General features: G+C 33.0%; 5 protein-coding genes and 1 non-coding gene across 6 annotated transcripts, besides 5 other annotated features; 3 read left to right on the plus strand and 3 right to left on the minus strand.

Moving 5' to 3' along the window:
- Positions 1 to 24: 24 nt before the first annotated feature.
- Positions 25 to 5064, minus strand: CMU_014140 (uncharacterized protein; the record flags this gene model as incomplete). Its single annotated transcript, XM_002141052.1, has 1 exon — positions 25 to 5064. One exon carries the CDS (start codon positions 5062 to 5064, stop codon positions 25 to 27), a length of 5040 nt encoding a protein of 1679 aa, XP_002141088.1.
- Positions 3298 to 3555: a microsatellite.
- Positions 3571 to 3968: a microsatellite.
- A 535-nt stretch (positions 5065 to 5599) lies between the features above and the next one.
- On the plus strand, positions 5600 to 5670 carry CMU_014150. Its single transcript has one exon. It is a non-coding gene; the product is annotated as a tRNA-Gly (tRNA).
- A 69-nt stretch (positions 5671 to 5739) lies between these two features.
- Positions 5740 to 5760: a sequence feature (AT_rich).
- An 80-nt stretch (positions 5761 to 5840) lies between these two features.
- Positions 5841 to 8312, minus strand: CMU_014160 (uncharacterized protein; the record flags this gene model as incomplete). The annotated part of the gene is made up of 1 exon (XM_002141053.1): positions 5841 to 8312. The coding sequence occupies one exon, from the start codon at positions 8310 to 8312 to the stop codon at positions 5841 to 5843; it is 2472 nt and encodes an 823-aa protein (XP_002141089.1).
- Positions 7568 to 7595: a sequence feature (AT_rich).
- A 382-nt stretch (positions 8313 to 8694) lies between the features above and the next one.
- Positions 8695 to 9003, minus strand: CMU_014170 (uncharacterized protein; the record flags this gene model as incomplete). The annotated part of the gene is made up of 1 exon (XM_002141054.1): positions 8695 to 9003. One exon carries the CDS (start codon positions 9001 to 9003, stop codon positions 8695 to 8697), a length of 309 nt encoding a protein of 102 aa, XP_002141090.1.
- Positions 9004 to 9465: 462 nt separating this feature from the next.
- Positions 9466 to 9488: a sequence feature (AT_rich).
- Positions 9489 to 9687: 199 nt separating this feature from the next.
- On the plus strand, positions 9688 to 9927 carry CMU_014180 (60S ribosomal protein L38, putative; the record flags this gene model as incomplete). The annotated part of the gene is made up of 1 exon (XM_002141055.1): positions 9688 to 9927. The coding sequence occupies one exon, from the start codon at positions 9688 to 9690 to the stop codon at positions 9925 to 9927; it is 240 nt and encodes a 79-aa protein (XP_002141091.1).
- Positions 9928 to 10628: 701 nt separating this feature from the next.
- Positions 10629 to 12683, plus strand: CMU_014190 (TPR repeat-containing protein; the record flags this gene model as incomplete). Its single annotated transcript, XM_002141056.1, has 1 exon — positions 10629 to 12683. One exon carries the CDS (start codon positions 10629 to 10631, stop codon positions 12681 to 12683), a length of 2055 nt encoding a protein of 684 aa, XP_002141092.1.
- Between the last annotated feature and the right edge of the window lie 9 nt (positions 12684 to 12692).

Below are 12692 nucleotides of genomic sequence, written 5' to 3' on the forward strand. Positions count from 1 at the left end.
CAATATCTTAGTCAACACTTAAGCTTATGATTCATTCCAGAATGAAGATTCACGATCAATTGTTACAACAGTCTCTCTTGGTTGGTCATCTTCTTCTCTATCCTCATCCTCATACTCAGCCTCAAAACCATCAGCATATTCATCGTCATCTTCAGCATCGTCAGAATCACCTCTGTTTCTACGAGCATACCAAGCACCAACGCCTGCTGCTGCTAAAGCAACAGCTGCAGAAGCACCACCAGCAGCCTCAATTGTAACATCACCCTTAGAAGATGATGGTGGAGGAGGTGCCTTTTTAACGTTACTTGATTCTAAATTAATACCAGACATGTAATGTTGAGCATCTGAAAGTGCAACACTAGCTGGAATAATACCCCCATTTTTTGGAGCAGAAGTACCTGGAGCTGGGTAGAACACGCCTGCAGTTGATCCTGCTATTGGAGTGTTGGTAGTTGGATTAATAAGCTGACCAGAAGTACTATTAAATGGTAAATTAGTAGATGGATCAATTGGATTACCACTATTATCTTTCTTTGTTGGCTGCTGTCCTGCCTTTCCACTTAAGATACCACTTATAGAACTTGGTATTGACTTTCCTGTAGATGGATCTACCAAATTACCCTCTTTATTAAATGGAACTTTAGAAACTGGATCTATGGGATTCCCACTACTTGGATCTAATGGTAAACCGAAAATTCCATCTGTCGCAATTTTTTTATTGCGAGTATAAATTCCTGAATGAGCTACTGAACCTGTTAATGGTTTACCAGTTTGTGGATCATGTAATGTATTATAACCTGGTGTGAATGGTAACCCACTTGATGGATCTGATGGCATTCCTGTTACTGGGTCTGTTTGAGTTGGTGTTCCATCAACTTGATTTATAATAGGACTTGCAGATCCTGGTATTGTTTTGTTTGTATATGGGTTGTAAATCTGTCCAGTTTGTGAATCCCACCATACATTTGTATTAGTATCAGGCATTGCATTTGGACTTGGTTTTGGTGAAGATACAGTTGATGAATTAGATGGTAATGCTTGCTTAACTTCATTCTGAACTTGAGCAGGAGTTAAAACACCACCTGGACCAGGTTGTGGAACTCCCGGTGTTGACATAATTGTACCAGAATGAGAATTTGGAATGAACTTCTTTGTTTCATTATTATACAATTCCTTTGTTTTGGGGTCAAATTGTAAGCCAGTGTTTGGATCAATTGGAAGTCCAGTCTGCTTATCAGTCTTTGTAGATGGAATTCCTGACTTGCCTGAATTGAATCCAGAATGAGATCCAGGGAGAACTTTTTTTGTTGATGGATCAACTAGTGATCCATTTTTCTCTTGAGGTAAACCACTTACTGAATCTTTTGGTAAACCAGTCTCCTTATCAATTGGTAATCCTAATGTAGGATCTGTTGCAATATTACTTTGTTTTGTAAGTTTTGAATCACCTGATTCAGTTCCTGGGAATGGCTTATTAGTTTTTGGATCAACAAGGTGTCCACTATTTGGTTCAAATGGTATACCAGTTGATGAATCAACTGGGAGACCTGTTGTTTTGTCAGTCTGAATTGGAGTTTTATTTCCGGGGTAATGCAATACTCCAGCAATAGTTCCATTTATTTGTTTTCCCGTCAAAGGGTTAATCAAATGGCCAGTCTTATTACTATACTGTAAATGTGTAAGAGGATCTAGATTAATAGATGCTGGATCTACTGGAAGTTTATTTTCTCTTGCAAGCTTAGCTTGTTTTTTAGCTACTTCTGTTGGAATAATACCACCACCATCTATTGGTAATTTTGAAACTGGTTTTGTAGTACCAGAAACAGAATTTGGAATTATTACCTTTGTCTTTGGGTCAATAAGTTGATTATTTGAACTAATCGGTAAATTGGTAGATGGATCTACTTTTGTACCATTTATGAAAATTGGATCTTGTCCGGATTTTCCACTAATTATACCAGCTGTGGAGTTTGCTATTGGCTCTCCAGTAGTGGGATTAATCAATTGACCAGACTTTACATCGAATGGGACTTCACTGACTGGATCAATTGGTTTGCCAGATTTAGGATCAATTGGCAAACCAAAGGTAGGGTCAGTCTTAATCCCATTAGAATTTGTATATCCGGAAGAACCGGAAACTGAATTCTGTATTGTTGTATTTGCCTGGGGATTTTGGAGATTTCCTGTTTCCGGATTAAATGGTATACCAGTTGATGGGTCGATTGGATTCCCATTGGTTTGATCAGTTTGATATGGAGTTGATTTAATTGGATTTATTCCACCTGCAATAGAACCTATAATGGGACGGTGTGTCTTCGGATCAATTAATTTACCTGAAGTTATGTCATAAGGTACATTTGACACTGGATCTACTTTAATATTTGATGGTTTTATATCAGGTATAGCATTACTTGGGATAGACAATTTTGCATTAGATGCAGCACTTGATGATTTACTTAAAGGAACAATACCCCCACCTTGAATTTCTTTGTGTACAATAGGTTGTTTACTTGGACCTCTAGACCCGGGAATAACTTTGCCCGTAGCTGGATTAATTAACCCACCATTATTACTTATAGGTAAATGAGTAGCAGGGTCTACTTTTTTACCATCCACAGTAACTGTCTTTTTGGATCCTGATATACCACTTACAATACCTGATCTAGAACCTGGGATGTGGTTGCCTGATTTTGGATCAATAAGCTTACCAGACTTAGGATCAAATGGAACTTTAGATACTGGATCTATAGGATGACCTGTGGAACCATCAATTGGTAAACCATAAATAGAATCAGTTTTAGTTTTGGTATTAGTTGCATGAGAGTGTGCAACTGCAGTACCATTTAGAGTTTCATTTGTATGAGGATGAATTAATTTACCACTAGTTGTATTGAATGGTAAACCTGTCTTTGGGTCAATTGGATGATGAGATGTACTATGTGTCTGTATAGGATATATCTTCTTTATTGGAGAAATAGAACCACCAACAGACCCTGGAATTAAATTCCCAGAATTATCTATTAAATGACCACTATTTTCATCATATTTCATTCCTGTTGTATTATCAGCCTTTGGATTAATAGGAATTGGGTTCATTTTGATACTCTTTGGAGAAATTGGTACTTTTGTAGTTGTTGTTGTATGGATAACTTTTGGTATATGTTCATCATCATCACCAGTACTGGTTGGTTTATGTTCATCAGTATCTTCTGGTTTCTCTTTAGTAACATTCTCTTTTTTAGTCTTTGAACCAGTCTCATCACTAAGTGGCACAGAATCTTCATGTCCAGTTTCTTCTGTTGTAGTTGTAGTTGGTTTCCTTGTAGTTGTAGTTGTAGTTGGTTTCTTTGTAGTTGTTGTAGTAGTAGTTGGTTTCTTTGTAGTTGTTGTAGTTGTAGTTGGTTTCTTTGTAGTTGTTGTAGTTGTAGTTGGTTTCTTTGTAGTTGTTGTAGTAGTTGGTTTCTTTGTAGTTGTTGTAGTTGTTGTAGTTGTTGTAGTTGTTGTAGTTGTTGTAGTTGTTGTAGTTGTTGTAGTTGGTTTCTTTGTAGTTGTAGTAGTAGTTGGTTTTTCTGTAGTTGTCGTAGTAGTAGTTGGTTTTTCTGTAGTTGTCGTAGTAGTAGTTGGTTTTTCTGTAGTTGTCGTAGTAGTAGTTGGTTTTTCTGTAGTTGTAGTAGTAGTTGGTTTTTCTGTAGTTGTCGTAGTAGTAGTTGGTTTCCTTGTAGTTGTTGTAGTAGTAGTTGGTTTCTTTGTAGTTGTTGTTGTTGTTGTTGTTGTTGTTGTTGTAGTTGTAGTTGTAGTTGTAGTTGTAGTTGTAGTTGTAGTTGTAGTTGTAGTTGTAGTTGTAGTTGTAGTTGTAGTTGTAGTTGTAGTTGTAGTTGTTGTAGTTGTAGTTGTAGTTGTAGTTGTAGTTGGTTTCTTTGTAGTTGTAGTAGTAGTTGTTGGTTTTCTTGTTGTTGTAGTTGTAGTTGGTTTCTCTGTACTTCCAGTATCTAGTTTAAGTGGGGGTTTGCTCATGACTTCTTTAGTTCTTATAGTTGTAGCTTTTGTAGTTGTAGTTGTAACTTCTGTAGGGTTTACAGCATAACATCTGGTGAATGGAACATAGATCTCTGAAATTACATCGTATATTTGACCTTCATCGAAAGTTCTTTGATCATTACAAGGAACATTAATAATAGGGTCAATAAATAGAAAATTAGTTTCTTTGCTAGGAGTAATAGGTTTTAGGCTTTCATCGTGGAAAACACCTGCATATGACCCAATAATTTGTTCTCCATTCAACCTATTAACTAAGTATCCACTTATAGGATCAAATGGGCAGTTAGAATAGGAATCTATAGGTAGACCAGTATTAGTGTCTACCATCATTCCAGTTACAATATCTTTTACATATCCATTGTGCCATCCACATGTTCTAGTTCCACCTAACCAGGAATAATTATCCCCTGGATATATAAGTCTACCATTAAAAGCATCAATAGACCAGTTAATTGCAGTGTCGATGAAAGTTCCAGGGTTATTCTCACTAAAGGTAAATGTAGAATTTGCACAAATGGGAGATGTAATACCAGCAATTGAACCAGTTAAAGTTACCAAACTACACGCATCAAAAAGTTCTTTTGTTTCTTTATTAAATGGTAATCGAGTTATAGGGTCATATATTAGATCTTTTTTATCTTTTGTGAGAAATTCGATGACTGGCAAATTTGTTTCTGGATCTAATTTTAAGGGAGCTATAAAGTAATTACTATTTATATCTTTACTTCCAGTAATAATACCAGAATATGGATTATAGGTATTCCCGGAACTATCTACTGGTAGAAAAGTCTCAGTATCGATACTAGATGGAATAGATATACTATAGAAGTTTGTTATTTCTGTACTACAACCAGTATCACTACTATATTCGTGTGATGTATCCAAGCGCATATTTCCAGTTATTGATCCAAGAGCATCAACCCTCATTTGCAATATATTACTAGAGTGAAAACTCAAGGTTAATAATGGTAAAGAAGCTACAATTAAGATTGCCACCCATGAAGCTTTAACTTTAGATAAAATCATTTTAATACTCCAGCAGTAAAAAGAATAGTCTTGCTATATTAATACTTGGTAATCTTGAAAAAGGTGTAATAAGGTCCAGGTTAGATAACTTAAGCAATATCGTGTTCAAGTTCTGCAATTACTTTGCTGTTTATCAAATCTCACCAAAAACCTTCTTAACAAGAGTGCACCCAAAATGCACAACAATGTCGAACTAATTTTAGATAATTAATTATACAAAGCTGCAGACTAGTATGTAGTATATGTACACGTATTGTGTACAGACAATGCATTTGTGTAGTCAATAGTCATTGCTATACTTTGCATGTAACTAGGGTGCAATCCAAAATATACGTATTAATACGTCTAAGTTGGCGCTTTTTTTTTTTTTTTCTTAAATATAAGGTTATACTCAGTTAGAGAAAGGGCCTTGATAGAAACTTAGTAAAATTATATATATTTAAAGTAGTGATATACCTTATGGGTGTTAAAAGAAGTGAAGTTTATATTTAGTTGGACAGAATAAAATAGATCCCCTAAAGTCTCCCAATCGGTAGCACTAGTAGTCTAGTGGTAGGATAACGCGTTCCCATTGCGTTGGCCCGGTTTCGATTACCGGCTAGTGCACTTTTTCGGAGACCTTAAAGATTACACAACGGAACATAATTTGTGGAAAGTTTTGTATCATCTATCTACTTATTTATAAAAAAAAAAAAAGTTAGGAGGTATTTCTGATAATTGAACATAGTAAATAAAGGGGATTTGTTATTCTTAATGAAATAGAACATATTTTAGCCTTATACTCTTGTAGGTATTCTATTTGGTAAAGAATCTTTTGGTTTTTTGTTTACCCATGGTGGTTCCACTTGAGGATGATTTTGTGCATATAATGGATCACTGGTTGGTGGTAATTGTCCAGTATCTCCTGGAGTAGGACCAACAACATCAACTTTTTGCAACATTCGCCACTCAGGAGGAAATCTAAGAGCTGACTGAGCTTCACGTAAGTCATGCTCGAGCATTTGCATGACTAATTGTTGTTCTTCTATTTGTTTTTCAAGTTTTCTACAAGCTAGTAGCATACTTATAACATCACTTTGATCCTGAGGTTCTATATTAGCAAAATAGGCTGCCATCTCAGATAAACTACTGTATGGCCGACGTCTAGGAGTTATAAGTCCTCCAACAAATGGTTTGTGTGTACGCTTTATATTTTTAAAGTCCTTTTTAGCTAAATACTGACGAGATTTCCCAATGCGGGATCTTGTGAGTTGATCTGGAATAAATTCATCAACTTCACTATACTTAGGTCGTAACATTTCCTTTTGAATCTTTTCATTTTGATTCTTTTCCTCTTGATCAGATTCATTAATATCAGATATTTCTATATCTTCATATAAATCATTACTCCCTCTAATTTGTGAAAGTTTTCTTTCTACACTGTGCCAATTACTTTGACTAACAACTTTCTTATCCCATGTATACTGGTCTGTACCATCACACCTTCTTAAATCTTTTTTAGGATCTTCTTGATTAGTTATCTGAGTATGTATAGGTTCCTGAATACTTGTTTTAGTTTCTACTTTAACATCTCCTGTTGAAGGAACTTTTATGTTGGTAGATTTTTCACATTTGTTGCTGAAGTTGCTAATTGCATCATTATTATGTTTATCTCGTACTTTCTTCTTTTTATGAGATTTATGCTTATGACAACACTTCTGACATCTGTTATTACCTGCAGAATTGCATATAGCAGCAATAGTAGTTATTATTTGCCATATTGCTGGATCTAAACCTTGATAGCTAGTTTCAAGAGTTTGTTCCTTCTCTGCAACATCTGATGAATAATCTTTATCTCCCCTATTCCTCAAATTATGTAGACTATTAGCAGTTAATGCATATCTATCCCCAGTTTTGTAATATGAAGATCGGCTCATATATTTATCTAAATCACGATCACCATTTGTTGGATCTTTGCAAATTCTGCTTTGTTCTAAAATTACTTGTCTATCATTAATAATTCTTGGTGTGTTAACTTTTTGACTCAAATTAAAATGAGGTTTTGAATATCCTTCAACGCGATCAGTTTCATCATTATTTAATATATTAAATGTTGGTGTTCTTACCCCTATCTTTTTATCACTTTGAACTTCATTACTTATTGTTTCATATTTCGGAAATACTGAGTAGGTTTTAAGTGTTGCTTTTTTTATCTTATCTTTAGTATTCTCTGATGAATTTAATGAAACATTTGTTAACTTTTTTGTAGGTATAGAGCTTTCAGTCAATTTGGAAAGTATTGGAGCATCTAAAGTTTTTATCACAGGTTCAAGATTAGTGGCCTGATCAGAAATTATCCTTGAGTTTTTAGGATTTGTTACTTCTTTTACTAAAGTATTCGAAACCTCAGTAGTATTAGGAGATATTAAATCTGTCTTATTCACCTTCTCAGGTTGAGAATCTACTTTTAAGGAAGTATTCTGTAAAATTATTCCATTAGATTTACTTTTCAGTTCTGGAATAGTTTTTTTTGTATTAATATTTAATATATTCCTTGACTCAGTATTAACAGAAAGATTGGAAAGTAATTTGGTTGCAACAGATTTCTTAATATTATTATTGGATAAACTTGTAGAATTAGCTAAAGGGATTGGTTCATGAGTATCAACTTGTTTGTCGGGGATTTTTATATCTTCCTTGTATTCAACTTTAGGAATAACACTTGGTGGAGCAGGTTCACCTACTTTTATAGCTGGTACTATACCTTTAGTAACAGTAACAGTAGGAAGAGTTGCAGTTGACTTAATAGGTGGAGCTTTCATTATAGATTTAGAGACATCAGGTAAGTCTAATGATTTAGTAGTAATAGATTTTGTTAGGGATTTAGAAATATTAATAGTTGGTTCTGGTGGTTTAGTATCGTCTTTGGTAGCTATATATTTTAAGGATTCCTGTTTCTTAATATCACCATTATGAGCTTCTGATAAAAAAGGAACTTCTTTAGATTCTGGTACAGATGTAGGAACTGTTGGAATATTTGCTTTTATTGCAGGTTTAGGAATTGGCTTTGTAACGGGAGTTACTAAAGCCTTTGGTACTGAATCTTTAGGTTGCACCTTTGCACCTGATATAACAAGTTGTTTTTTTGGAGGAAGTACTGGTACACTTACAGATGAAGTACTTTGGTTGAAATTCTTGGTCTGAACTGGTGGGTTTGGAATCTTAGTTAATGACTGTTTTAAGGGTATTGAATTTATATCTGCTTTCATAATATACTTCAGTTATAAATATAATACTATGCACTCACTCATATGGTTCTTAGATTTAATTTATTTCGCTTTGTTATAGCTACAAATTCCTATATCCTATGTTATTTACAAGCTGACACTCTCATACACACAGTACGCGCTATACATTGTCTTGTCGTATAAATTTATTGGATTAATACATCAAAGAATTTGTGGGGGTAAAAAGAAAAAAGTTAGAGTGTTGGTAATATCAACTATATTATAAATAACGTCATACATTCAAAATAAGTACTTAGCTAACTTAGATTATCTTTACATCTAGTTCTATACGAATCCTAGTATTAATCTAAAAAGTGGCTGAAGTATGCTATAGCAAACCAAATTGTAGATTTACTTAGAAACATTAATATGCAGGACCTAATATAACATAAGGCTTATATTTAGGACCTACTAAAGCCAATAGAAACATTGCTATCAGAAATGTATACAATGCTGATAGTAGTGATCCCGTATACAAAGCTGCAACTGCAACTTTATAACGTGGGCTAGATTTCGGTGCTCTAGATAATATCAAAAAGGCTATACAGCCTATTGGTGGAAATATGAAGCTCAATATTAATGCAACTAGTGGTAATTTAGCTTCCTTCATCTTCCATATATTGATATTTTTATTCTCCAGTTTATTGATATCTTCTTCAAGAATATCGTCCATAAAACTTATCTTAGAGTGTGAATAATAGCTTGTTATATTGGAACTATTGGTGTGAATATGTTTAGGTGTCATAGTAAATTTATTTCTTTGTTTTTGTCTCTTATACTTCAAAGTGATTGTGAATTCTAAAATAACAATGATTTTTAGATAATCATAGGCGCCCAAGGTGCCTCATTTCTAACCATGCATCTAAGATGCAGCTTGCAGTATATTTTATAGGTAGAATAACTAAAAGATTAAATAAAGAGTCTCAGTATTTAGTCATTTTTTTAAAATCTATAAAATACCACGGTAAATCTTTATATAATACTACTTCCCAAAAGAACTAAATACTTAACCAAATTCCTTCAATAATAACTAAAAGTATTGGAAAAGTTCTAAATTAAGTAGCAAAGACGAAAGAAATTCTTCACTATCCAAATTACTTTATATAATCGAAGTTTCTCTGTAATTTGTAACTTCTTTTTTATTATTATAATATTAAAGTAACAATATTTGGTGGCGCTATATATGTTATCTATTTTGCGGGATTTTTGAGACGGCCTATTTGAGACAGACAGATTTTTAAAAGTTTGGCGCTACAACTTATTTTTAGCTAGTCTTTAAGGTTCTATTTTCTACTCTCTAACTGCAAGACTAATAACAACATTTTAAGTTTGTCTATTTACTGCTTAAAGTTCCAAGATGCCCGTGCAAATAACTGACTTGCGTACTTTTATTAATACTTCCCGTCGTCAAGATGCGAAGTCTGTAGCTGTTGTACGTGTAAAGAGGGAGCATCATGTAACTACAAAATTCAAGATAAGATGTAGTAGATATCTTTACACTTTAGTAATGAAGGATGCTGAGAAGGCCAAGAAATTAGAGGCATCACTCCCACCAACTTTGAATAAGGTCGTTATTAATAGGTCTGGGAAGAAGTGAAGGGTCTGCAATGAATAATAAGTAATTCAGAATATTGTACTAGTCTTAGTTCCTTATAATTTATTACTTTATTGGAACTATTTTTGCATTACCTCTCCTCTTAATATAGTGATTTATAATTTAATATAAGGGGAGACTACTATATATTATGCAAATAGAGTCAGGACTGACTTTTCACTAAGTGGTAATGTAGATATACTGGATATTTTGGGTTTCATATTAAGAATATTTATCTAAGAGGATTTAGATTACTTTGAAAGTAAAAGTACAATACAATATAATGCAAAATTAAGATATTATGTACTATTTGAAGCCTGCAATGTGTACTTTAATTGCGCATGATATTGAATTTAATTTGACAATTGAGTTGAATTAATTACATATTCATTATGAAGAAATAGTATAAGACAATGAATATAGAGAAACTAAGTTTTAATTTGTCAAACCAACTTAAAAGGTTGCACTTTTTCTATACCATCCCAATAAGATATACTTTATTCTGTTTCTTTGTATGATGTAGTATGTGATCTTTTTATATCTAATAGGGTCGTGAATTCTAATTCTTGATAATATTTACATACTGAGAGTATATTACTCTTGAACAGCTTATTTTTAGGGTAGTGATTTCACCCGCTAATCTTGTCTCTTAAACTAGACAATTCCCCTCAATCTTATTGTCAACGTTATATTCAGTATCCTCAATGCATACTACTGGAGAACTTTATAAAGAACTTCATGAGCTAGTCGATTCAGAGCAATATGAAATAGCAATTAATATTTGTAATAAATTGAAGGCTTTAGGATGTAATAACGAAGATGTTTTGAGAACTAAAATATACTGCCTTATACAACGTGGAAAATGGCATCAAGCCATTAATTACATTGATTTAATAAAAGGAAGATTTTCCACTGACTTATTTTATGAGAGGTCTTATTGTCTATATCGTATGAATCGTTTAGAAGAAGCATTAAAGTGTCTTGATTCATTTTGTGTAAAATCTACTAACTTCGTAGATACCTCGATACTACATCTAAAGGCCCAAATTTTTTATCTTATGGGACGTTTTCAGGAATGTGAATGTTTATATAAGAATTTAATTGGTATATCTGATCATAACAATGCAGAAGAGCAGATGCTCTTATCTGTAAATCATGTGGCTGTTCAAGCATCAGATGAAAATCTTTCAATATATTCTAATTATCAAGAAGATCAATCTTATATATTTTTTTCTTCATATGAATATTGGTTTAATTTGGCATGTCTGCATATTGTGAACAAGGAATATGAGAAGGCTGTAAGAGCTTTGAACAAGTCTCAAGAAATCTATATGACTGCTAACCCTACACAAAGTGAAGAAAAGGAATATAATTCAAATAAAAGTGACATGTGCTCATTTAAATTATGTAGAGCTTATATTTTCCAACAAATTGGTGAGTATGATAAAGCTCTAAATTTATACACATGCTGTATTGAAGAATACAAACTAAATGGGATATTTTTAGAATCTTCTATTGTTCAACTTGCTGTGGTAGCCTTTAATAATATGATATCACTTCAAACTAGGGATAAATCTGACAATTATATTGATGGTTTAAACCGTTTAACAATTACATCTAAAGAAAATTTTTATAACAAACTTATATCATCTCAAAAATTTTCAATATGTTTGAATAAGGCATTTTCATGTTATTCTTCTCCTCAATATAATAGATATATTAGAGATGCTGAGAAGTTTACAGTTTACAAAACTAAACTGGAACTTTTTAAAGTAGGAATCTACATGTTACAAGGTAAGGAAAAGAAAGCCCTATCATCTTTAGAATATCTTCATAAACAAAGTCCAGAAAATTTGGCATATTCCAATGCATTACTGAGTCTTGCAATTAAACTTAAAAGTTTCAAGAATATCCCGAGATTTATAGATATTATACTTAGCCAATATATAAAGGTCATTACTAAAGAATATAAATCTAACACAGACTGGATATCTAGCTCTACTTTTGAACATCTGATTAGGTTACTAATTTATACAAAGATGGATAAAGTTATAAGTATATCAACAATTATCTATAAATTGGATACATTTTGTAACTCATTAAAACAAGCATTGAATACTAAAGAGGGGGCAATTAACAATAATATTATAGCTGAAATTTTAAATATTTTAGGCAATACATTTCTATGTATTGGGATGTTCTCCAAATCTGTAGAGTGCTTCTCAACTGCTTTAAATATAACCTCAAGTAATGATATGTCATCAGTTATAGGTTTAGTCATATCAGCATCACTCAATAATAATTCAAATCTGAATTTGAAACAATATCTGCGGATTTTAGATAATAAACTACCATCTTCTATGTTCTCAATAGACCCTGAGACTCTTGAGAGGTCAGAGATACCTAATATACCTCACTCCAGTAATAATTTGGATTCTGAACCTGTGCTAAGTGTATGTCAAAAAAGTAAATCTAAGCACCATAAAAGAAAAATAAGATACCCAAAGGGATTTGATCTAAATAATCCAGGACCTTATCCTGATCCTGAAAGATGGTTACCAAAGGAAGAGAGGTCATCATTTAAGAAATTACATAAGACTAAAAATCAGAGGAATAAGGGAACTTTACAGAAAGGGGGGCACCAAGGAGCTATACCAACAAGTGACACATCTTTTAGAAATAAAGGACCATCAACTGCTAAAAAAGAAGTAGACACAGATAATAATCACTCTAGGCGACAAAGGAGAAAAAGACGTTAAGTTAGAGAA

Source organism: Cryptosporidium muris, genomic scaffold (assembly GCF_000006515.1).
Source record: "Cryptosporidium muris RN66 scf_1106632373475 genomic scaffold, whole genome shotgun sequence".
Classification (NCBI taxonomy): Eukaryota; Apicomplexa; class Conoidasida; order Eucoccidiorida; family Cryptosporidiidae; genus Cryptosporidium; species Cryptosporidium muris.